The sequence below is a fragment of the Erinaceus europaeus genome, chromosome 6 (assembly GCF_950295315.1).
Source record: "Erinaceus europaeus chromosome 6, mEriEur2.1, whole genome shotgun sequence".
In the NCBI taxonomy this organism is placed as follows: domain Eukaryota; kingdom Metazoa; phylum Chordata; class Mammalia; order Eulipotyphla; family Erinaceidae; genus Erinaceus; species Erinaceus europaeus.
The window spans coordinates 2,123,521-2,147,374 of NC_080167.1; the positions used below are offsets into that span (position 1 = coordinate 2,123,521).

At 56.3% G+C, this 23,854-nt stretch overlaps 1 protein-coding gene across 2 annotated transcripts in view; it reads right to left on the minus strand.

Moving 5' to 3' along the window:
• Positions 1–243: 243 nt before the first annotated feature.
• The window catches only part of LOC107523668 (merlin), a 263,651-nt gene continuing 240,040 nt past the window's right edge, over positions 244–23,854 (minus strand). The window contains exons 11-16 of one of the 2 annotated variants that reach the window (XM_060192863.1): positions 9,912–10,034; positions 9,333–9,556; positions 8,049–8,154; positions 5,712–5,839; positions 4,604–4,766; positions 244–804 (exon numbers count right to left, since the gene is read on the minus strand). In XM_060192863.1, the coding sequence (XP_060048846.1) occupies positions 754–804; positions 4,604–4,766; positions 5,712–5,839; positions 8,049–8,154; positions 9,333–9,556; positions 9,912–10,034 (795 nt within the window). In that variant the 3' untranslated portion in view covers positions 244–753. The remainder of the gene's footprint in view (positions 805–4,603; positions 4,767–5,711; positions 5,840–8,048; positions 8,155–9,332; positions 9,557–9,911; positions 10,035–23,854) is intronic. The other variant, XM_060192870.1, reaches the window with a different exon arrangement.

The following is a 23,854-nucleotide window of genomic DNA, read 5'->3' on the forward strand; positions in this document are numbered from 1 at the left end:
TCTTCTCCCAGAAGCCCACCAGGGCACACTGAGGCCCGGGGGGACAGTGCTGGGGGATTGCCGGCGCCTGACAGGAGGAGAGGCGGTCTAGATCAGACAGCCCCCCGGGCATGGTGTCCACCGAGAGTCCCAGGAGCCCCAGGAGCAGTTGTGCCGGCCAGTCACGGCTGGGCTGTAAGGTGCTGGCTAAAGTGTGACCACAGCCCCTCCCCATCCCCCCCTCCTCAGGTGAAGCCGGTCTCCCTCTCAGACCCGGGCAGGGTGGCGGGGTGGCGGCCAGCCTTCACCACAGGTGTGCCCTGGGTCTTTGTGGGTGCGGCGGGAATGCAGCCCAGGGTGCAGGCAAACTTGGTGAGACAGCTGGCAGACTGCTCCAGACACGGTCTAAGGGAGTCAGGCATCCTCCCTGCAGGCCAGCGGAGATGAACGTTCTGGAAGGCCGGGGTGTCGCCCAGTCTCCAAGGGGGTCGCTCACCGCCTTGCTGGGCTGCGTGGTCAGCACCGGGCAGAGATGGCACCCCTGGGTAGCTTCCACAAAGGTAGGCGGAGGAGGGTTGGCAGGTGCGGAAGGGTTGTACAGATGGTCACGGGGTGGGAGGCCCCGTGCCTGGGGGAACCTTCTGCTGGCTGGCCAGGGGCCTCACTCAGATGGAGGTTTCCGGGGCTCCAGGAGCGCCCTCTGCAGGCCCCAGTCGAGTGGCTCCCGCAGCGTCTCCCACAGGGGAGGCGCACCGTGGGGTGGCGGGCGGCCCGCTATAGCTCTTCGAAGAAGGCCACTCTGGACCTGGCGCTCTGCAGAGTGAGCTGCAAGGAAGCAGAGCAGGGGTGAGGCCACGCGTCAGGCAGGCTGCTCCTTTCGGGGCGGGTACCGGGGACGCTCCTTGGGCCTCGGCGGGGTGCTGTCTGTGGCGGGCAAGGCTGTCGCCCCAGGCCCAGGGCCCCTGGCCGGACAGCAGGGCCACAGGCTTGGCTCGGCAGGGAGCCTGTGGCCTGGACTGGGGGGTGGGCTTGCCTCCTTGGGCTGCTGAACCCCAGTTCAACTCCACACCCACGACTGGGGTCTCCCCCAGCAGAAGCTTCCAGAAGAGGCAGCCCTGCTCCCTGCCCTGCTGGTTTGACAAGCCTCAGGGTGAGAGGGCGCAGAGCACAGCCCAGGCATCCTCCCACCCACACCTCTCCGCAGACCGCACCTGGGCACTCAGTGTGTGCTGGCTGACTGAAAGCCCCAGTCTAAGCAGCAGGGTAGCAGAGCCTGGGGGGGAGGGGGGGGCTGGGGAGAAGCTGGCTCTGTGCCCAGTCTCCGGGTGTCCCTCTTGTCTCCAGGGCTGGGGGAGGAGGACTCGGAGCAAGTACCCCTGGCACAGCCTCCGGAACAAGGCAGCTTGTGCGCTGGCCCCCGTCACCCTGCCAAGTCTCCTGGCCTCGGGGCTCCCCACGAATAAGCCGCGTGTAGCAGGCATCTGGCCTTCCTGCACCGGCGCCAACTCCAGAAGCCCCTCTGAAAGTGGCTCCAAGAAGCTCGGGCACCGAGGCTCCGGCTCACAGAGCTCCCTCCCTAAGAGCCCCCAGGCAACCAGGGTGGGTGCTCAGAGGGCCCTGTGCCCATGGCTGGTGGACACTCCAGGCAGGGGTGGGGCCACGGCCTCGGGAGGAGAGTTTACCAGAAGGCCTCAGAGGACTGGCCAGGGGCCAGAGCCCTGCCCTCACAAAGGGGGAGACCCCGGAAGGGACCCCCACCCCACAGCACTCAGTGTGGACCCTTTGTCACTACCAGGAGCTGCACAAGGCCGACCCTCCACACATGGCTCCCCTCTCTCCTGTGTGCGTGTGTGTATGTGTGTGTGTGTGTGTGTGTGTGTGTGTGTGCGCGCGCACGCAGGGCCCAGGCCGTGCTGGCCTCCCTGGTCTCCAGGGCAGGCAGAGGAACAGGGAGGCCTGGCCGTGTCCCCAGGCGGAGAGCCCAGGCTGCAGGCAGGCTGTTCACACACCGGCTCCAGGAATTCCTGGATCCTGGGACACAGGCTGGTGCTGGCTGTGCCCAGGGTGCCAGGGGCGAGGCGCTGGTGGCTCTGGAGCCCACGGAGCTGGGAGAGCCTAGGACTCAGGCGCCGAGGCTCCCAGTTCCATCCCAGCTGCCGCGCGTGCTGGAGCGGTGTCCTGGCTGCCCCTCACAGCACCTGCTCCACACCTCCAGGAACAAGACTCATCACTCAGCTGTCAACAGGGGCTAGTGCCGGGCCTGTCGCGTGATTTCACCACTCCCGGCAGACACCCTCTCCACCTTTAATTCCCTTGAAGGTTTATTTACTAATGAGAGCAAAGAAGAGAGAGAACTAGAGGGAGTCCAGCAGTAGCACAGCAGGCTAAGTGCACGTGGCATGAAACGCAAGGACCCGTAAGGATCTCAGTTCGAGCCCCCGGCTCCCCACCTGCAGGGTGGTTGCTTCACAGGCGGTGAAGCAGGTCTCCAGGTGTCTGTCTTTCTCTCCCCCTCTCTGTCTTCCCCTCCTCTGTCCATTTCTCTTTGTCCTATCTATATCTAACTACAACGACAGCAACAACAGTAACTACAAAAAATAAACAAAAAACCCAAGGGAAACAAAAAGGAAAATAAATATATAAAAAGAGAGAGAACTAGAACATCACTCTGGTACATGTGATGCTGGGGAGTGGCTTGAGAATCCGACACGGTAGCTACTAAGTCACTTCCTGGTTTACCAGACAAACGAAAGCTTTCTTCCCCTTGGCACAGCGCTCATTGTGGTGGCAGGGCCTGAACCTGGGACCTCACACTCGAGCTCGTGCGACTTCTCCCAGGTGAGCTATCTCCCAGCCATGAAATAAATCTTTTGGAAAGAAGGACACCACCTGGGCGTGTGCGGGTTGTCTCTGTGGCTCCTGGCCGCCCTCGCCCGGTCACTGGGCCCTACACTCATACTCAGCAGGGCACCAGTCTGAGAACAATCAGGGACACTCACAGGGGCTCCTGAGGGAGCGTCCTGCAGAGGCGTCTGTTTCTGGCATGTCCAGTGCAGCGCCCCACGCCAGGACACGTGGGCAGAGCATGGGCTGCCATAGCCAGGAGGTGTGTTCCTAGAACCTGCCCCTCTGGCAGCCACACCCCTAGGCTTCCCTTTCCCTTGCTGGAATACAGATGCAAAACACATGCGCAGAACCAAGGCCCACTCTCCAGCTCTGCACATGCACAGACCCTGGGCCCACTCTCCAGCTCGGCACATGCACAGACCCTAGGCCCACTCTCCAGCTCTGAACATGCGCAGACCCTAGGCCCACTCTCCAGCTCTGCACATGCGCAGACCCTGGGCCCACTCTCCAGCTCTGCACATGCACAGACCCTAGGCCCACTCTCCAGCTCTGCACATGCACAGACCCTAGGCCCACTCTCCAGCCCTGCACATGCGCAGACCCTAGGCCCACTCTCCAGCTCTGCACATGCACAGACCCTAGGCCCACTCTCCAGCTCTGAACATGCACAGACCCTAGGCCCACTCTCCAGCTCTGAACATGCACAGACCCTAGGCCCACTCTCCAGCCCTGCACATGCGCAGACCCTAGGCCCACGCTCCAGCTCTGCACATGCGCAGACCCTGGGCCCACGCTCCAGCTCTGCACATGCACAGACCCTGGGCCCACTCTCCAGCCCTGCACATGCGCAGACCCTAGGCCCACTCTCCAGCCCTGCACATGCGCAGACCCTGGGCCCACTCTCCAGCCCTGCACATGCGCAGACCCTGGGCCCACTCTCCAGCTCTGCACATGCGCAGACCCTAGGCCCACTCTCCAGCTCTGCACATGCGCAGACCCTAGGCCCACTCTCCAGCTGTGCACATGCGCAGACCCTAGGCCCACTCTCCAGCCGTGCACATGCGCAGACCCTAGGCCCACTCTCCAGCCCTGCACATGCGCAGACCCTAGGCCCACTCTCCAGCCCTGCACATGCGCAGACCCGAGGCCCACTCTCCAGCTCTGCACATGCGCAGACCCTAGGCCCTCTCTCCAGCTCTGCACATGCACAGACCCTAACAGACACAGCTCACCCACTGCACACACACACGGTTCTTACTGGGGGGCTGTGAGGGCTGCAATGTAAGGAGCCGCAGAGCATCGTGCAAGGATCTCAGTTCGAGGCCCCAGTACCAGACCTGCAGGGTGGTGGCTTCACAGGCGGTGAAGCAGGTCTGCAGGTGTCTGTCTCTCTATCTCCCCCTCCTCTCTCATTTTCTCTCTGTCCTGTTCAATAAAGTGGAATAAATTGGCTGCCGGCACTGAGCCCCAGTGACAACCCTGGAGGCAAAAGAAAAAAAAAAGCTGAAACTTGGAATACTGGGGGAGAAAGATGAAGCCGGCAGCGATACAGGGGAGGACTTGCCAGTGAAACGTCACGGTTCCTCTGGCGGCTCCCTTTTAAGCGTGAGCAGTGTCTTTAAAAAAAAAATCCCGAATGTGGTTTCTGAGCTCTGCACAGAGCGCGGGGCGCCCGGGGGACTCACAGCTCTGTCGCCCAGAGGCGGGCAGGCCCAGGCCGGAGGGTGGGGGTCGGAAACGGGGTCCTCGTCCGGGGCTCCCAGCCCCGGGCCTGCACCTTCTTGGCGGTGTTGTGCTTGCTGCCGGGACTGGCCCGCTCGGCGCTCTCGTGCAGGGCGTCCAGCACCGTCTCCGGCTCCATGAGCTTCAGCGCCTCGATCTCCGTCTTGAGCTCGTTAAGCTGCTCCTGCAGGTGTTTGCTATTCTCCATGAACTCAGCCCTGCGGGCAGAGAGGGGCTCAGCCAGGAAGGAAGGAAGGACAGACACCGTACTCCACCCTGCGGGCAGAGAGGGGCTCAGCCCGGAAGGAAGGAAGGACAGACACCGCAGGCTGGCGCTCTCGGAGGTTTCTGCATCCAAAGCCGGAGGCACAGGTTCGATTTCTGTGCCACCGGCAGCACAGAGAGCAGGGCCCCGGGCACCCAGACCCCCAAGAGCCCGCACTCTCACCATCCAGGGCTGACTGGAGCTCCCTGGCCCACACCGGGAAGCAGGGAAGCACAGCCCGCGGGAGACGGCTGCAGGCGGGGGCCACAGTCAGGAAGGGGAGAGGCCCAGAGGTGCCGGTGTGGTTCAGGCCCAGCCTCAGGCGCCAGGGGCCGAGTCCCAGAACCTCTGTCCCCGGGGTTCTCACTGCCACACGGGCTACTGGGACTTGATGAGAGCTCAAACGCCAGGGCCTGGGTAGTTCACTCAGTAAGGTGTGTGCACAGCACAGGTTCAAGTCCCTGCACCCCCTGGAGGTGAGACAGCAGCAGGGAGGCCCCATTGCTGTGGTGTCTCCCGCTGCGTCTACTGGACTACTGGACACCAAGTGAGTAAGGTAGCGCAACCAGGAGTGACTCCCAGTGAGGGAGCGGACACAGACACGGAGACACGCTGGCCCTGCAGCCCGGGCCCATGGCGTGGTGGGCTCAGGTCTATCTGACCTTTCCGGAGAGCAGGCCCCAGCAGGAAGCACCCAGCATCAGACCACACACAGACACCTCGGGAGAGAACACCCTCTAGCTGAGGGCTGGGCCCCCATCCCTGCCCACACCCGGGCTGCCAGCAGAGCAAAGAGGGCGCCCTTCCAGGGAGCCCACCTGGCCAGCCAGGCCCTTCTGCTGTGATTAGGGATGGAGGGGAGGGGAGGGGAGGGGAGGGGAGGGGAAGGACCACCTACTTCACTTTCTCAAGCTCCATGGACAGCTGCTTCATGTCAGTGTCCTTGAAGTCGAAGGACAGGCTGTCGCCCAGGAGGCCGAAGCTGGGGATGTCTGGAGGTAGCGGGGCTGGAATGGGGTTCATGGGCTGCGAGGGAGAAGCCTCCATTAGCCAGGGAGGGCTGTGTGCTGACCTCAAGGCCCTGCCTCCCCGCACCCCGGGCTCTTGTTGTACCCCGCCTCAAACACGCTCTATAGCCTGCAGGTCAGACACATGAAGGCGCTCCCCACCCAGCTGCTTCCTCAGGACACACCCAGGCCCTGAGGATGGGGAGGGCAGAGTGAGAAGGTGCCCTGCTTTGAGCAGGTGGAAATCAAACTCCCCCCTGCACGGGGGAGAGGCAGTGGCACCCCTGGCTGAGTGTACATGCTGTCAAGTATAAGACCCTGGTCCCCACCGTCAGGGGAAGTTTCACGAGCACTGGAGCAGGGCTGCAGGTGTCTGTCTGTCTGTCTTCTCTACCGCCACCTGCCCTCTCAATCTCTCTGTCCTATCAAATCTAAGTAAAATAAAGCAAAACAAGTTTTAAAATGTTCTTCTTTTTTTTCTTTTTTTTTTTTTTTTTTAATTAACCAGAGCTCGGCTCAGCTCTGGCTTATGGTGGTGTGGGGGATTGAACCTGGGACTTGAGTCACAGGCATGCCAGTTTGTTTGCATAACCATTATGCTATCTACCCCCGCCCTGAAATGTTCTTTTTTAAATTGTTGATTGGGACAGGGTGGTGACACACCTGGTCGAGCGCACACGTTACAGTGCACAAGGACCCAGGTTCTAGCCCTCAGTCCCCACGTGCAGGGGAAAGCTTCACGATGATGAATCAGGGCTGCAGGCGTCTCTCTCCTTCTCTGTCTTCCCCTTCCCTCTCAATTTCTGACTGTCTCTATCCCTTAAGTAAAGATAATAGAAAAAAAAAAAAAACCCAAAAACGACTGACTGACTTAATGAGTGTGTGAGAGAAAGCGTGAGTATTGTTCTGACATTTTGCAGTGCCAGAGACTGGACTCTGGTCTCTCCTCAGAGCCGCTCCTCCCTCACATCTAATAACTCTGCCTCCCACATCAACAAATCAAGAACTCAAGGAAAGCAGAAATGAGCCTGTGCTGTCCTCCACCCCACTCCCCTAGGGCTTTCTGAACTGCCGTAATTTGTCACCACGCCTTTGCAGATCGGACGCCCGAGGGTCACCCTGGTGCCCTAGCACTTTCCCGGTTAGGACCTCTCTGCGGGCATGTGCCTGGGCCAGTCGCCGGGGAGGGTGGCAAGGCCTGTGGCAGGCCGTCTGGTGTGTGCTCAGGGGTCCTGAGGGCCAGGCGGCAGGGCATTTACAGAGTTCGATCCTGGCACCTTAGGGTGCCAGGTACAAGCAGCACTCTTCTCTCTCATTTAAATAAATGAAACTTTTAAAATTGACTAAATACATAAAAAAAGAGAGAGAGCTCTCTTCTGGGATTTATCCAATCCTCAGAACATTAAAAAAATCAATAAATAAAAATGGAAAAAATGGCCTCCAGGAGCAGTGGATTCCTAGTGCAGGCACCAGCCTCTGTGATACTCCTGGTGGGAAAAATCAAGCAATCAATCAAGAAAGAGGCGCCAGGAGGTGGCGCACACATCACAGGGCACAAAGGCTCGGTTTCCCCCATCCGCAGCGGGAAATCTTCACGAGTGGTGAGGCAGGGTGGCAGGTGTCTCTGTGTTTCTCTGACTCTCTATGTCCCCTACCTTCTCAATTTATGTCTCTATTGAATGAATAAATAAATAAGTAAATAAATATAAAAAGGAATGATTAAAAAAAAGAAAAACTTGTGGTCTGGGAGGTGGCGCAGTGGATAGGGCATTGGCTTCTCAGGCATGAGGCCCTGAGTTCAATCCCCGGCGGCACATGTACCAGAGTGATGTCAGGTTCTTTCTCTCTTTTCTTATCTTTACCGTTAATAAATTAGCAAAATCTTTTTAAAAAAATCAATCAATAAAGGAAAAGCAGAAACACCCCATGTGTGAGCCTAGAGGAGCCTGAGCTGCCCCTGGGCCCTGCAGTCCCCAGCCCCCAACAGGTGTGGCGCCTGCCCTCCTCCTGGCTGTCCCGGGACCCCCAGACTTGCACAGTGCCTGCCCGGACTGCACACTCAGTGAGGCCTGGGGCTGCGCCATGTGGAGCTGGACTGGCCCTGGCACTGGCCAGCTGGGGACTGAGTTGGGAGAGGCCTCGACTGGCCGAGCTCAGGCTCTGCAGGTGCCTGCCTGTCTGAAAAGCCGGGAGGAAGGGCGGGCAGCTCCCAGGCCCCCCAGGCTCACCAGGTACGTGGGCTTGGTGGTGATTCCCAGAAGCTTCTGCTTGGCCCTCCGCTCTGCTTCTCGGGCTTCCTGCAGGTCCTGCTTCAGCTGATCTGTCTCCTTGTTCCTGGGGGGACAGGGGGACGGGTGCTTAGCTCCGAGATGACGGTGGAGTAGGTCCCCTCCACATGCCGGGGACTTGCGCACTGTAACATGTGCGCTCGACCGGGTGTGCCACAACCTGGCCCCTCTACTCTTTCTCAGAAAACAAAAACAGAAACAAAACAAATAAAATTGGGTGAGAAAATAATGTGTGTGTGTGTGGGGGAGAAAGTTCATCCACCAGCATGACATCTTTTTAAATTTTTATTTACTTATTATTGGACAGAGACAGATAGAAATTGAGAGGAGTGGGGGAGACAGAGAGGGAGATAGAGAAAGAGAGACACCTGCATCTCTACTTCACAACTTGGGAAGCTTTCCCCCTACAGGCGGGGACCAGGGTCTTGAACCTGGGACCTTGTGTACTCTAATGTGTGCACTCGTCCAGGTGCGCCACCACCTGGCCCCACCTTTTTAAATTAATTTATTTATTGGCTAGAGACAGAGAAATCAAGAGGGAAGGGGGAGATAGAGAGGGAGAGAGACAGAGAGATGCCTGCAGCCCTGCTTCACCCTCTGCAGGTAGAGGCTGGGTCCTTGAACCTGGGTCCTTGTGCACTATGCGTGCTTAACCAGGTACGCCATCACCCGGCCCCAGCATCTTTTTTCCAAGATTTATTTCACTGGTCACGAATGAGGGGAGCGAGGGGGTTTCACAGGAGGCAGAGAGGAGCAGAGGCCACACTGGCAGACACACCCAGAGCTGGGTGAACTGGGAGCCTCAGGCGTTCGAGTCGGCCGCACCACCAGTTGAGCCCCAGCAGTTGAACCCCAGAGTCAGCGCGGTCAGCACGGAAACAAAAAACAGAGCGGACGTCTGGGAGGCGGTGCCACTGAGGTTCCCCTCGGCTGTGCTTGGGGCTTCAGACCCACCCGGGTGGGCCGCTGGAAGCAAGCAGCATGGCAGGTGTGGGTGATCCCCACCCCCCAAGGCCCTCTGCTCACGGCCACTGTGGCCTGTCCGACAGCTCGTGGTGTGGCTGGGGTGGCCGTCAGAGGGGACACGGCACGGTAGGGGGACGAGGGGCCCACTGAGCGAACCCACCGGGGCCGCCAGCAGCTCCAGTCCCCGCAGCCCAGCAAGAAGCAGAGGCCTGGCCGGAGACCCGGCGCCCAGGACACCCCCGTGCCCTGGCCCCTGACCTCCTCTCGGACTCCTCCGCCATCTTCAGGGCCAGCACCTCCATCTTGGCCTCCAGCACCTTCTGCTCCATCAGGCGCTTCTCCTCCTCCGTGCGGATGGCCGTGGCCTTGATGCGCTGCATCTCCTGCTCGGCCTCCTCCACCTTCTGCGCCAGGAGCTTGGCCTCCTCCTCCGTGATCTGGGCCTTCTCTGCCAGCAGGTCGGCCGTCTCCTCCGACCGCATCTGCAGGAGGGGTCACAGGCTGGGACCCCACACGGCAGCCCCTCAGGCTGGCAAGAACCGAGGCCTGGAACTCAGCACCCCATCCCCAGGGTGCCTACTGGGCACAGGGGTGGCGGGCACTCCCAGGGCCCCTGGCTTCACCCAGGGAAAGACCAGAGTGAGCCCCATTTTTCCAGCACCCATTTGAGCCGGTAACTTATGAGGCAGAGAACGACTCCGTGCCCTCCCTGTAGAGCAGTGTGAGGAGGACGCCCACACAGAGGGCAGGGAGGGGGAGCCCGTGTGGTCCGGCCACCCGCCCGAGTCTGTGCAGGCAAGGGAGAGGCAGGAGGAGGGATGGGGCGGGCCAGGCTACCAGTGCCTCCTTGGCCATCATGGCCTCCTGCTTCATCTGCAGCAGCCTCCGCTCCAGCTCGTCTAGCGTGCGCTCTGCCTCCTCCCGCATCTGCTTTTCCCGCGCCAGGCGCTGCCGCTCCATCTGCAGGGCGAGAGGCGCCACGGCTCAGCCCCGACGGCGGGAGGCCCCTCCGGGCAGTCGCCTGACCCGGGGGCCTGGGTCTGGGGGGCACCGCTCAGGCCTCCCCTTGGACCTCTCGCCACCCCCTCCGTCCTACGAGGCTGACTGCAGGTTTGGTGCCTGTGCCCCCAGAAGACGCGCATCTGTGTGCTGGGGGTGCTGGGGGTGCACCCTGGCCAGTGCCCACATCACCAAGCACAAACACTCGGGTTCAGACTCCTGCTGTCCACCTATACGGGGGAGCTTCAGCAGTGCTGCAGTGTGTCTTTCTCTTGCCCGCTCTGTCTCCCCATCTCAATTTCTCTCTGTCCTATCAAAGAAAAATAAAAGGAATCAGGCGGTAGGTAGCTCAGCAGGTTAAGTGCAGGTGGCGCCAAGCCTAAGGACGGGTGTAAGGATCCTGGTTTGAGCCCCCGGCTCCCCACCTGCAGGGGGGTCACTTCACAGGAGGTGAAGCAGGTCTGTAGGTGTCTGTCTTTCTCTCCCCTGCTCTGTCTTCCCCTCCTCTCTCCATTTCTCTCTGTCCTATCCACCAAGGAGGACGTCGATAACTACAACAACTATGAAAAACAATAAGGGCAACAAAAAAGGAAAATGAATAAAAAATTAAGAAAAAAAAAGTTTTTCGGCCCTTGCTCCTTGCTGAGTTGTCATTACAAAGGGCCCCTGGGTGTGATGTGTGTGTGTGAGTGTGTGTGTGTGTGACTGTGAGTGTGTGTGTGAGACTGTGTGAGTGTGAGACTGTGTGTGTGTGTGTGAGACTGTGTGAGTGTGTGTGTGTGAGACTGTGTGAGTGCGTGTATGCATAAGTGTGTGTGTGTGTGAGTGAGTGTGTGTGTGCATGAGTGCGTGTGCGTGTGTGTGTGAGTGAGTGTGAGTTTCCCTGTGCGTGTGCGTGTGCGTGTGCGAGTATGTGAAGGGATGGGACAGTTCTCGCCTCATTGAGACGAGGCTGCTGAGCCCTCAGGGGCAGGCAGGCTGGCAGGGCAGAGAGACTGAGCAGAAGCCCGTCACTGGCAGGCTTCTGGTTCCCTAGCGGCCCTGCAGTAAGCACAGGTGGCAGGCCCCCAGGGCCTGCTGAGTAGAGGCGACACAGACCTAGATGCAGGGTGGGGGTGAGGAAGGAGCGCCCCTCTATTCCTGGCTGGAGCACGGCTCCGCTCTGGCTTACGGCAGCACTGGGCCCTGGGGCCTAGGGCACAAGAGTCTGCAGTGCAGGCCCTGCCACCTCCCGGCCGGGGGTCACTCACAGAAGAAATCCGTGTCCCCAAACCTTAAGAGCACCAGAAATCAGTGTGGCTGCGTAGAAGCGAGGTACATGGACTGTGCTCTCCTGTGGAGGGGCTGCCCCTGGACCGGCCCCTGGGGGAGGGAGGGCAGCGAGGCCTAAGGGTTCACCCGCTCAGCCCGGCGACGCTGAGGTCACACCAGCCGCATCAAAACGCCAAGTTTAGGGGCGGGAAGGCAGCTCAGCCTGTCAGAGCACAGGACTTGCACACAAAGCCCCCAGAGTCCAGCTCGGTACCACCTTGTGCCAGAGCTGAGCAGTGCTGCCTCTCTCCTCATAGTAAACAAAGATAAGTCGAGTCTGTGCCTTTATTAACCTCTGATTCAGTACTCTTTTCTTTACTTTTCGGCCACAGCTCTGCTCGGCTCTGGCTCTGGTGGGCAACAGGGATCAGGCCCTCACAGCCGAGTCCTGTGTGCTGGCCCCCTGCAGGGTCTCCCCGGCCCCCCAGAATTTCTGCTGGGCTGAAAGCTGGCAGCCTGCTTTGAAAATAAGCTCACATCACGACAGCTTTCCAGAGCTGTGTGTGTCCCGGGAGCAAACGCTGACAGGAGTGCGGCCTCCCACGTGGGCCGAGCAGCCTGAGGGCGACGGGGACAGGGACGGGACGGGGATGGGATGGCCAGGCCCAGCGCACAGAGGCCATGCATTCGAGCACCAGCACAGGATAGACAGCCCAGGTGGGGGGGATGCAGGAAGGGGCTTCCTGTGCTCCATGCCGGCCAGAGACTCCCACCCTGCTCGGCAGGAGCTGCCAGGTGAGGGGCCCAGGGATACTGGTCCCGCCGTGGGCTCCAGGAAGCACCGAGCCAAGAATCCCCCAGAAGCAGCACCAGCTGGGCCGCTGGGAGCACCCAGGCACCCGGGTGGGCTGGGGGAGCCCCTGTCCGCAGATGAGCAGGTGCCCTTGCCGGCGGCTGCTGCAGTGTTCTGGGGGCTGGCTCTGGTCCCTGCAGGTGAGGGGCTGTGCACAAGGGCGGCGGTCAGTGTGTTCAGCAGGGGGACTCACACAGACCACTGCCCCCCACTGTCCCGGGGACTCCCTCTAGTCCCCCGCCCCCGGCCCCGCCATGAGGAGCCCGGGCAGGAACATGTTCAGAGCAGGCCAGACTACACGCAACGCCCCAGAGCCACAGGCTTACTTTCCTGGAGAAGAAAATGGACTGGGTGGGGGTGGGGGTGGGGGGCCTCCAGGGCCACGCACAGCTGCTGGGGGCTGCCGGCCACGTGTGGGCTTGCAGAGGCCTCACCCCAAGAGGCCTGATCCCCAGAGAGGCAGTGTTCTCACCCCGCTTCACCCCGCTTCCATGCTGGGTCACCGATCCAAAGACAACGCCACCAAGACGCACCCGGCAGGACGGGGAGTGACCTCTCCTTGCCTGCCGGTGAGCCCTGGAGGGAAGGACTTCCGGTCGCCGTCCGACCCTGGAAGCACGGCTTGGCCAGCGCCAGGGACAGGAAAGCTCATGCAGGGTTAGTACCATGGGCGGGGCCGCCACCACACAGACCACCTGGAGAAACCTACTGTGAGGGCTCAAATGCAGATAGGTCTTCTGCCTTGGGCTTGAGGCTAACCCAGCAAAACAGAACGAAGAGAGACAAGAACACATCCTGTGACATCCGCCACGTCACGCGCACCCTTCACCAAGTCTCCGCCGTGCCCGTGCGGGTGGCGGGGACTGCTGGGAAATTGTGCCAATGCAGTCACATCTGCCATGTTGTCCCCTCAGGCTACTGCTAATTCCCTGGAGAGTTGGGACATTCTCGGAGTGCCTGTTCAGCCATGTTGTGCCCTCAGGACATTGTCTATATCTCCGTGATATCTGGAGTGCTCTGGTTACTCCTCCCCCCTCCCATTCTCACGAGAGTTATCATCCTATCCTGGATGCTATGGTTACTCCTCCCCCTTCCCATTCTCATGAAAGCTACTCCTATAAAAACCCTTCTTCTTCTGCACCTCGCTCTCTTGCCGGCGCTCCAGTCTGGTGTTCAGAGGCAGGAAAGGTTACTGTGTGAGGCTGCCATTTTCTCTACCTCCACGTGGCCCAACCTGCTTCTCTAATACCCAATTCTGAGGTGCCAGTGCTAATAAAGATTTGTGTTTCCTCTTTGCTCTGGACCCTCTCTCTCTCTTCTCTGCGACCCGCGCACTACAACATCTGGCTCTACAACAGGCAACCTGGGCTCTGGGTGCCCCACGACCGATCCATGACCCGATCCACAGCTGGGGAGGCACCCGACGCCTCCGCCCACCCACGGGTGAAAGACCTGTTTGGAGGGAAGCCCAGAAGCCACAGCAGCCAGGAGAGAAGCGCGTAGTCGGATGGGGAGAGACCTTTCCTGCCAGCTCACACCAGAGGAGGCAGCTCTCTGCCCGGCGGCAAGCTAACTGGAATGAAGAGAGGACTCGGGCGTCCGCTCACTGGACAGCACGCGCACCTTGCATGCTAGAGGCCTGGGCCCGAACCCCAGCACCCCATGGGAGGACCATGGGTGGATCAGGGGAAGTCTGGCTGGTGGAGGGGTGTGGAGGGGTGTCTGTCCCCTCAGTAAGGAATCAAAAAGACAAAGAAAAAAATGAGGCTGGGAGACTGCTTTCCAGCTGTGCACATGCCTGATAGCCTGCAGGTCAGACACATGAATGCGCTCCCATACTGTACTGTGCTATACCAGCGCACCATCTCATGCTGTGCTGTGCTACACCAGCGCACCGTCTCATGCTGCGCTGTGCTACACCAGCGCACCGTCTCATCCCGTGCTATGCTACACCAGCGCACCGTCTCATCCCGTACTGTGCTATACCAGCGCACCGTCTCATGCTGTACTGTGCTATACCAGCACACCTTCTCATGCTGTGCTGTGCTATACCAGCACACCTTCTCATGCTGTGCTGTGCTACACCAGCACACCGTCTCATGCTGTACTGTGCTACACCAGCACACCGTCTCATCCCGTACTGTGCTACACCAGCACACCGTCTCATCCCGTACTGTGCTACACCAGCGCACCGTCTCATGCTGTACTGTGCTATACCAGCGCACCGTCTCATGCTGTACTGTGCTATACCAGCGCACCGTCTCATGCTGTACTGTGCTACACCAGTGCACCGTCTCATACTGTACTGTGCTACACCAGTGCACCCTCTCATGCTGTACTGTGCTATACCAGTGCACCATCTCATGCTGTACTGTGCTATACCAGTGCACCATCTCATGCTGTACTGTGCTATACCAGCGCACCGTCTCATGCCGTGCTGTGCTACACCAGTGCACCCTCTCATGCTGTACTGTGCTATATTAATGCTCTGTGTCATACTGTACTGTGCTATACCAGCGCACCGTCTCATGCTGTACTGTGCTACATTAGTGCTCTGTGTCATACTGTACTGTGCTATACCTGAGCTCTGTGTCATACTGTACTGTGCTATACTAGCGCACTGTGTCAGTGTACTACCTACTGGACATTTGATCCTAATTTTTTTTATCTTTGGTTATTTATTGGATAGAGATAGCCAGAAATGGAATGGAAAGGGGGAGATAGAGAGAGAAAGACACCTGCAGCCCTGCTTCACCACTCGCAAAGCTTTCCCTCTGCTGGTGGGGTCTGGGGGCTTGAACCTGGTCCTTGGGACCCAACCGTGTGCTCGACCTGGTGCACCACCACTTGGCCCCCTTAATGTTTTTATGGCCTCCTCTCCCTCACTGAGATAATTCTGATTTCTACAGGGGAGGAAAGAGATCTAAAAAGACCAGGGGTCAGCTCAGTGAGCTCTTCCCCATCCATCATCTATACCCTGTCTGTCACCGTTAGGAACATCAGACAGCGCGATCAGGGACCGAGCTCAACTGGGCGTCCGATCTGTGTGGCTCCTGGTTCAATCCCCAGCACCACGTGCACCAAAGGGGTGCTGATTTCTCTGCATCTCTGTGTCTCATGCGACTTGTACAACAAATGTCTCACATGTAACAAGTCTTTCTTTTCTAATGTCTCTATTGGGGGCAAATGGTTTACAGTCAACAGGGCAATACAATAGTTGCACACGGCAACGTTTCCACCTAACAACTCAGCCCCCACTAGCTGCTCCTCTGCCATCATGTTCCGGGACCTGAACCCCCCACCCCCGAGCCCCGAGTCTTTTCCTTTGGTGCAGTGCGTCAACAAACCTATTTTACAGCACACACTGGACAGCCAGCCCTCTCCAAGTCCTGCTTCTCTCCCAGCCTCTCCATCTCTGGACACACGGCGCACATGAATATGAGTGCTCGGCCCGCCCTCCAACTCTTAGGAAGTGTCAGGTCTTTTTATTCTTCACAGCCAAGGTGACAACAGACAAAGTTTTCCTTAAGTGAAACACGTCTACTGCTTACCTCCAAAAGTGTCACCGTTTTAGTTCATAAGTTTGGGTCTTTGATAATATTAAATTTCGCAGATAACTTAGCAGCACAAGTGTCACGCTTTCAGGCCTATAGAGGCTTTTGAATTACTAGGTGAGACTTAACCAGCTGTGCGACAGAAAGGCCTGGACAGACCTGCTAATACCCTGCTTGTGATGGCTAAGCAACGGGAGGCAGGGACAGCAACCTGCCCACAATGAAATGCTGTGCCTTTCTGAGTAAGCACAGAAGTGGGTAAGTAACCAGGTGAAGAAGTCACAGCCTGGACCCCAGGGCGGGCAGGCTTCCCCTTGTGTCTGAATCACAGCTTCCCAGCTGGACTGAGGCAGACCCCGGGAAATCACTGGGCACTACAGAACTGTTCTGAGTTTTGACAAAAACATCAATAAATGACATCAAGTGGGAGTCGGGCGGTAGTGCAGCGGGTTAAGCATATGGCATGAAACACAAGGACCGGCATAAGGATCCTGGTTCAAAGTCCCAGCTCCCCACCTGCAGGGGAGTCGCTTCATAGGCGGTGAAGCAGTTCTGCAGGTGTCTGTCTTTCTCTCCCCCTGTCTTCCCCTCCTCTCTCCATTTCTCTCTGTCCTGTCCAACAACAACAAAAACAGCTATGACAACAATAACAACTACAAGTACAACAACAAGGGCAACAAAATGGGAAAAATGGCCTCCAGGAGCAGTGGATTTGTAGTGCAGGCACGAAGACCCAGCAATAACCCTGGAGGCAAAAAAAAAGAAAAAAAAGAAAAAAAAAATCAATGTGGGACAGGAAATACACAGAAGTGCAGAGACTACTCTGATTCCAAGATACAAGACACTTCAGTGTCCAGCACACACAGTACTAAAAACATGTTTTATTTCCAATTATATGTATCAATTTTCCAAATAGTTATTAGGAAATAAACTTTAAATTGTTTGGCCTTAACTACCTGGTAAATGGAACTGCCAGCTATTACTTTTGCCTTGGGGAGCCATGGAAAGTATTGCTGAGGGTGGGGGTAGAAAGCATAATGGTTATGCAAAGTACTCTCACGCCTAAGGCTTCAAAGTCTCAGGTTCAATCCCCCGCACCACCAGAAGCCAAAGTTGAACAGTGCTGTGGTAAAAAAAAAAAAAAAAATCGAAAATACTGCTACTGAGACCTGGGTCAGTGTAGATCACATGATGCCAGGAGAAGCCTGAGAGTCTCATGACAATGCCCAGAAACCGTGGCTGCTGGGGAATCACGTGGATGCCGTCTCTGCCCTCAGGCTTTGCCACTTCCCGCGATATTCTCAGGTGCCTCTCCCACCAATCCTGTCCCGACACGGCATTCCTGGGTGTTGACCTATAAAGCCCTCCTACTTCCTCACTCACTCGCTCTCTCGCGGTTTTTAAAAAAAATATTTATTTATTTATGTATTTATTCCTTTTGTTGCCCTTGTTGTTTTGTTGTTGTAGTTATTATTGATGTCGTCGATGTTGGATAGGACAGAGAGAAATGGAGAGAGGAGGGGAAGACAGGGAGAGAAAGACAGACACCTGCAGACCTGCTTCACCGCCTGTGAAGCGACTCCCCTGCAGGTGCGGAGCCAGGGGCTCGAACCAGGATCCTTACGCTGGTCCTTGGCACTTTGCACCACCCGCGCTTAACCTGCTGCGCCACCACCCGGCTCCCTTTTTTTTTTTTTTTTAACCAAAGCACTGTTCAGCTCTGGCCTATGGTGGCGTGGGGGACTTAAACCTGGGACCTCAGAGCCTCAGGCCCAAGAGTCTGTTTGCAATAACCACTAAGATGTCTTCCCCACCCCCATCTAAAGTTCTGAGAAGCTTAAAGGAAAATTAAGACTGTCGTTATCATGCAGCTAAAGTGAACCTGCCAGGAGAACTGTGGGCCCTGCGGCCTACCGGCTGTATACACTGCTAGAGGCGTAGGATTCGCGAGGGCAGAAGTAAGCAGAGCAGCAGGCTAGGAAGCTGGCTCCGCCGCTAAGGCCGGGCTTGCACGTCCGAGTGCCCTGGCTCCATCTGTGCTCGCACCTGTCTGTCTCGCTCCCTCTCTCATAAAACAAAAGTTCTTGGGGAGTCAGGAGGTAATGCAGCGAGTGAAGTGCAGGTGATGCAAAGCACAAGGACTGGCATAAGGATGCCGGTTTGAGCCCCCGGCTCCCCACCTGCAGGGGAGTCGCTTCACAGGCGGTGAAGCAGGTCTGCAGGTGTCTGTCTTTCTCTCCCCCTGTCTGTCTTTCCCTCCTCTCTCCATTTATCTCTGTCCTATCCAACAAAATCAATAACCACAACAATGTTAAACCAGGGCAACAAAAGAGAAAATAATGTAAAAAAAATTAAAAAACAAAGAAGTTTTTTTAAAAGAAGAGAAAGGCTTCAAGAACTTGGGTAGTATGTTTAATGTAAAGCAACTGAGGTTTGGTTTGTATCAGTCAAGCACAAAGAAAAGTGGGTGGTCCATCTTCCTACTCTGTGTCTTTTAATAGGTGAATTCAGGCCATTGACATTTACCCTATGACCCTGCAGTTCCCCTCCTGGGGATAGATCCTAAGGAACCCAACACATCCATCCAAAAAGATCTGTGTACACATATGTTCTTGGCAGCACAGTTTGTAATAGCCAAAAGCTGGAAGCAACCCAGGTGTCCAACAACAGATGAGTGGCTGAGCAAGTTGTGGTCTATATACACAATGGAATACTACTCAGCTGTGAAAAACGGTGACTTCACCGTTTTCAGCTGATCTTGGATGGACCTTGAAAAAATCATGTTGAGTGAAATAAGTCAGAAACAGACAGATGAATATGGGATGATCTCACTCTCAAGCCTGACAGAGTTCCTGAGTGCCAGAGTTCGAGAGTTTCAGGGTTACAGAGTAAGAGAGAGTGCCAGAGAGACAGAGTTCCTGGGTTCCTGAGTTCGAGAGTAAAAGAGAGAGTGCTTGCGCCGCCGAAAAGAGACAGCAGAGTTCTGTTTGGTGATTAGTTTGTCTTAGTTTATGAATCGTTGTTCCTGAATAAAGAAATACAGCTTCCCTGCCCAGCCGTTATCTCCGCGTCTCTGTTACCCGCCCATGAAGCAAGCCAGCCCGGCAAGAGCCTTCCGAAATTTTAACAACACAAGCCGAAGTTGAAAAACAAGATTAGAAAAGAAAACACAAGTCGAACCTGAAATGGAATTGGAGTATTGCACCAAAGTAAAAGACTCTGGGGTGGGTGTGGGTGGGGAGAATACAGGTCCATGAAGGATGATAAATGACATAGTGGGGGTTGTATTGTTAAATGGGAATCTGGGGAATGTTATGCATGTACAAACTATTGTATTTACTGTTGAATGTAAAGCATTAATTCCCCAATAAAGAAATAAATTATTAAAAAAAAAAAGAAAAGTGGGTGGGGGAGAATGGTAGGAAAAGCAGGCCTCAGGCCTTGGACGGAGAACACACACTGCAGGTGCGAGTGCGAGCTCTACACCTCACACTATCTGAGGGCCTGCCCTGTCCCCACCCATGGACGTGAGCACACTCACTCCTGGTCTATCCAGCCCAGCCCTGTGCCTGCCCGTGGACGTGAGCACTCTCACTTCTGGTCTATCCAGCCCAGCCCTGTCCCCGCCCATGGACGTGAGCACACTCACTCCTGGTCTATCCAGCCCAGCCCTGTCCCCGCCCATGGACGTGAGCACACTCACTCCTGGTCTATCCAGCCCAGCCCTGTCCCCGCCCATGGACGTGAGCACACTCACTCCTGGTCTATCCAGGCCATCTGTATCCCAGCACTGCCACAAAGGCAGTGTGTGGCTTCTGTGTGGCCCACTGTCTCGAAGTTAAGCAGCAGACACCACTCCTGTGCTCACTAGAGCGGCGGGCACTCACCAGACACACAGGCTGGAGCAGTTCTCACTGCAGAGTGAGGTCAAGACTGACGCGCCAAGCCGATGTTTTCCGTTTCTCCTTACTACGGCCAGAGGGCCGCTGCTGCTCCCAGTAAAAGACTCCGATTCCTGCGGAGCCTGCGCCTATTTGAGGCCCTTCGCTAAAACAGCCACGGCTGGGGAAGTAGTCCACCACTTAACGACTTCAGAGTCTTTGAGCGCGACTTTGTAAAGCACGTGTTTCTGCTGACTTCCATAATTGCATGCTGTGCTATTATTCAAATTTCAGATTCTAAAAACCAACATCTTGAAAACAAATGTGCAAAGTTGTGTGAAGGAAGGAAGGAAGGAAGGAAGGAGGGAGGAAGGAAGGAAGGAAGGAAGGAAGGAGGAAGACACAAGCACGAGAAGAGGACAGGCAGCTGCAGGCCTGGCTCCCTCTGTGCTCAGAGAGTAGGCAGGTGGGGTGTCCTGCCACCCAGCAGACAAGCAAACACCTCATTTTCATAGCCATTTAAAGTATCAGTCCTGCTGATGGGGATATCTGCCTGATGGAAATGAGCTAAAGGCAAAATGCTGGAGGCAGGCGGTGGCGCACCTGATTAAGCATCACGCTGCAGTGCACAAGGTCTCAGGTTCAAGCCCCTGGTCCCCACCCATACAGGGGGAGCTTCAGGGCTGCAGGTGTCTCTCTGTCTCTCTCCCTCTCTATCTCCCCTCCCCTGTCAATTTCTCTGTCTCTATACAATCATACATAAACATTTAAAAATATTTTTTAAAAAGTCATGCTGGAAAACTAAAAGGGAGGAAGGATGGAAGGAAATAAGGAAGGAAGGAGGAAGGAAGGAGGAAGGAAGGAAGGAAGGAAGGAAGGAAGGAAAACGTGCACATATCACAGGAAGGAAGATGACACAGTAAAACAAGACAGCACAAAAACAAACCTCATCACAGCAAGGACTGCAAAAGCTGAATGAGGGCAAGAGACTGGCAGACTTTAACGATGCCTCTTTAGTCACTCTCAGGCCGCCCCATCAGCTGGGGCCCTGGTTGGGGAGTCCTGAGATTCCCAAACAGACATGATGGGCCTAGACCTCCAATAAATCCCTCTCTCCATTGTTACCGGTCATTCCTATCAGGAACAACACAACAGACCCCTTTGTGGGCCCCCATAGGGCCTTGCCCTCAACTTGGATCAACCACGGTAGAGAAAATTGCATCCTCCGAAGGGAGTCTGGACAACATACTCTATGCCCCACCCGAGGAAGATGGGTCCTGAAATTGGGGCAGCTTGGAACGTTCCTCCTCATGCCCACAGAAAGTGAGTTCAGATCTACAGGGATGCAGAGGTCACACAGGCTCCTATGCTGAATGTGGGCCCTAGATCACATCAAATTGATGGGGTTTGCAGTCAATATGTAGACACCTTTCCCATATTAGGGGGCTACTCTCTTCCCTGACCCAGCTTTCTGGGCCTTTTTCCAGCCATGACATCATCTCCCCAGACAATAACCTGGGTCCACTTGCATATCAGATGCCAGGCACAGACAAAAACTAGTACAGTTATGAGCCCCTTGGAACAGACCTAAAATAGTCCTACTAGCTTTTTCCAAAATGGAGACCCCAAGTGTTCATTTGCAATATTCCAGCCTTTAGGTCCATGATTAGTCAACAACTTGTTTGGCTTTGTATGTTAACTCTCTTTTCAGCCACCAGGTTCCAGATGCTCCCATGAGGCCAACCAGACTTCCCTGGACAGACAACAATGCGTCCTGGAGACCCGCTTCCCCAGAGCCCCACCCCACTAGGGAGAGAGAGAGACAGGCTGGGAGTATGGATCCAACTGTCAACACCCATGTTCAGTGGGGAAGCAATTACAGAAGCCAGACCTTCCACCTTCTGCAACCCACAATGACCTTGGATCCATACTCCCAGAGGGATAAAGAATAGGAAAGCCATCAGGGGATCGGCTGGGATACGGAGTTCTGGTGGTGGGAATTGTGTAGATTTGTACCCCTCTTATCCTATGGTTCTGTCAATGTTTCCTTTTTGTAAATAAAAATATAAAAAATAAAAAATAACTATAAGGGCGGGGTTAGACAGCATAATGGTTCTGCAAAGAGACTCTCATGCCTGAGGCTCCAATGTCCCAGGTTCAGTAACCCACACCATCATAAGCTACAGCTGAGCAGTGCTCTGGTAAAAATAAAATAAAATAAAATAAAAACCAACCCTAGTTCAGTACCCAGAAGTACCCTAGTTTTGTCACAGAAGGGAGTGCCTAACAGGTACTACTGGGAAGGCCTTCAAGTGCACACCAGGTCAGCTCTTCTGAGATGCCTTTTAGTCAAATCAGTAATAATCACTTAAGTCCGGGGGCTGGGCAGATTAAGCGCATGTGGCGCCAAGCACAAGGACCGGCATATGGATCTTGGTTGGAGCTCTCGGCTCCACACCTGTAGGGGGGTTGCTTCACAAGTAGTGAAGCAGGGCAGGTGTCTGTCTTTGTCTCCTCCTCAATCGGTTTCTCTCTGTCCTATCCAACAATGACAGCAATGATAACAACAACGATAAACAACAAGGGCAACAAAAGGGAAAAAACGGCCTCCAGGAGCAGTGGATTTGTAGCGCAGGCACCGAGCCCCAGCAATAACACTGGAGGCAAAGAAAAAAAAAAAAAAAAAACACTTCTGCAACTCAACTTGGGAACCGTGAGGAAAATCAGTTTGGGAGCACTACGGGGATGCAGAGGACCTGCCCGTGCGAACCCCCGGCCTGAGAGCAGGTCTGCCTGTGCCATCAACGCCGCGGACACTTTAGATCTAGTAATAAAGCCAGACCTCTACACTGAACACTGGCTAGATGTCCTCGAGCCGGGCACTGCTTTTCAGCCCCTCAGACGTCTCCATTTCGGGCCGGAGATGATCTGACCTAACAGGAGAAAGTCGGGATGGCAGGCTCTCTGCCCGGCGCCAGGCTAACTGGAATGAAGAGAGGACTCGGGCGTCCGCTCACTGGACAGCACGCGCGCCTTGCGTGCTAGAGGCCTGGGCCCGAACCCCAGCACCCCATGGGAGGACCATGGGTGGATCAGGGGAACTCTGGCTGGGGGAGTGGTGTGGAGGGGTGTCTGTCCTCTCAATAAGGAATGAAAAAGAAAAAAAAGAGGCTGGGAGACTGCTCTCCAGCTATGCACATGCGCAGACCCTAGGCCCACTCTCCAGCTGTGCACATGCGCAGACCCTAGGCCCACTCTCCAGCTGTGCACATGCGCAGACCCTAGGCCCACTCTCCAGCTGTGCACATGCGCAGACCCTAGGCCCACTCTCCAGCTGTGCACATGCGCAGACCCTAGGCCCTCCCACCAGCTGTGCACATGCGCAGACCCTAGGCCCACTCTCCAGACCCTAGGCCCTCTCTCCAGCTGTGAACATGCGCAGACCCTAGCAGACACAGCTCACCCACTGCACACACACACTCGGTTCTTACTGGGGGTCAGTGAGGGCTGAAATGTAAGGAGCCGCGGAGCATCGTGCAAGGATCTTAGTTCGAGCCCCCAGTTCCCGACCTACAGGGGGGTCGCTTTACAGGCGGTGAAGCAGGTCTTCAGGTGTCTGTCTATCTCCCCCTCCTCTCTCAATTTCTTTCTGTCCTGTTCAATAAAGTGGAATAAATTGGCTGCCGGCACTGAGCCCCAGCGATAACCCTGGAGGCAAAAGGAAAAAAAAAAGCTGAAACTTGGAATACTGGGGGAGAAAGATGAAGCCGGCAGCGATACAGGGGAGGACTTGCCAGTGAAATGTCACGGTTCCTCTGGCGGCTCCCTTTTAAGCGTGAGCAGTGTCTTTAAAAAAAAAAATCCCGAATGTGGTTTCTGAGCTCTGCACAGAGCGCGGGGCTCCCGGGGGACTCATAGCTCTGTCGCCCAGAGGCGGGCAGGCCCAGGCCGGAGGGTGGGGGTCGGAAACGGGGTCCTCGTCCGGGAACGTCCAGGGCAAGGGGCCCACCCGGTGGTCCCCTCGCTCCCGGCCCCGGGCCGGCACCTTCTTGGCGGTGTTGTGCTTGCTGCTGGGACCGGCCCGCTCGGCGCTCTCGTGCAGGGCGTCCAGCGCCGTCTCCGGCTCCTTGAGCTTCAGCGCCTCCATCTCCGTCTTGAGCTCGTTGAGCTGCTCCTGCAGGTGTTTGCTCTTCTCCATGTACTCCACCCTGCGGGCAGAGAGGGGCTCAGCCGGGAAGGAAG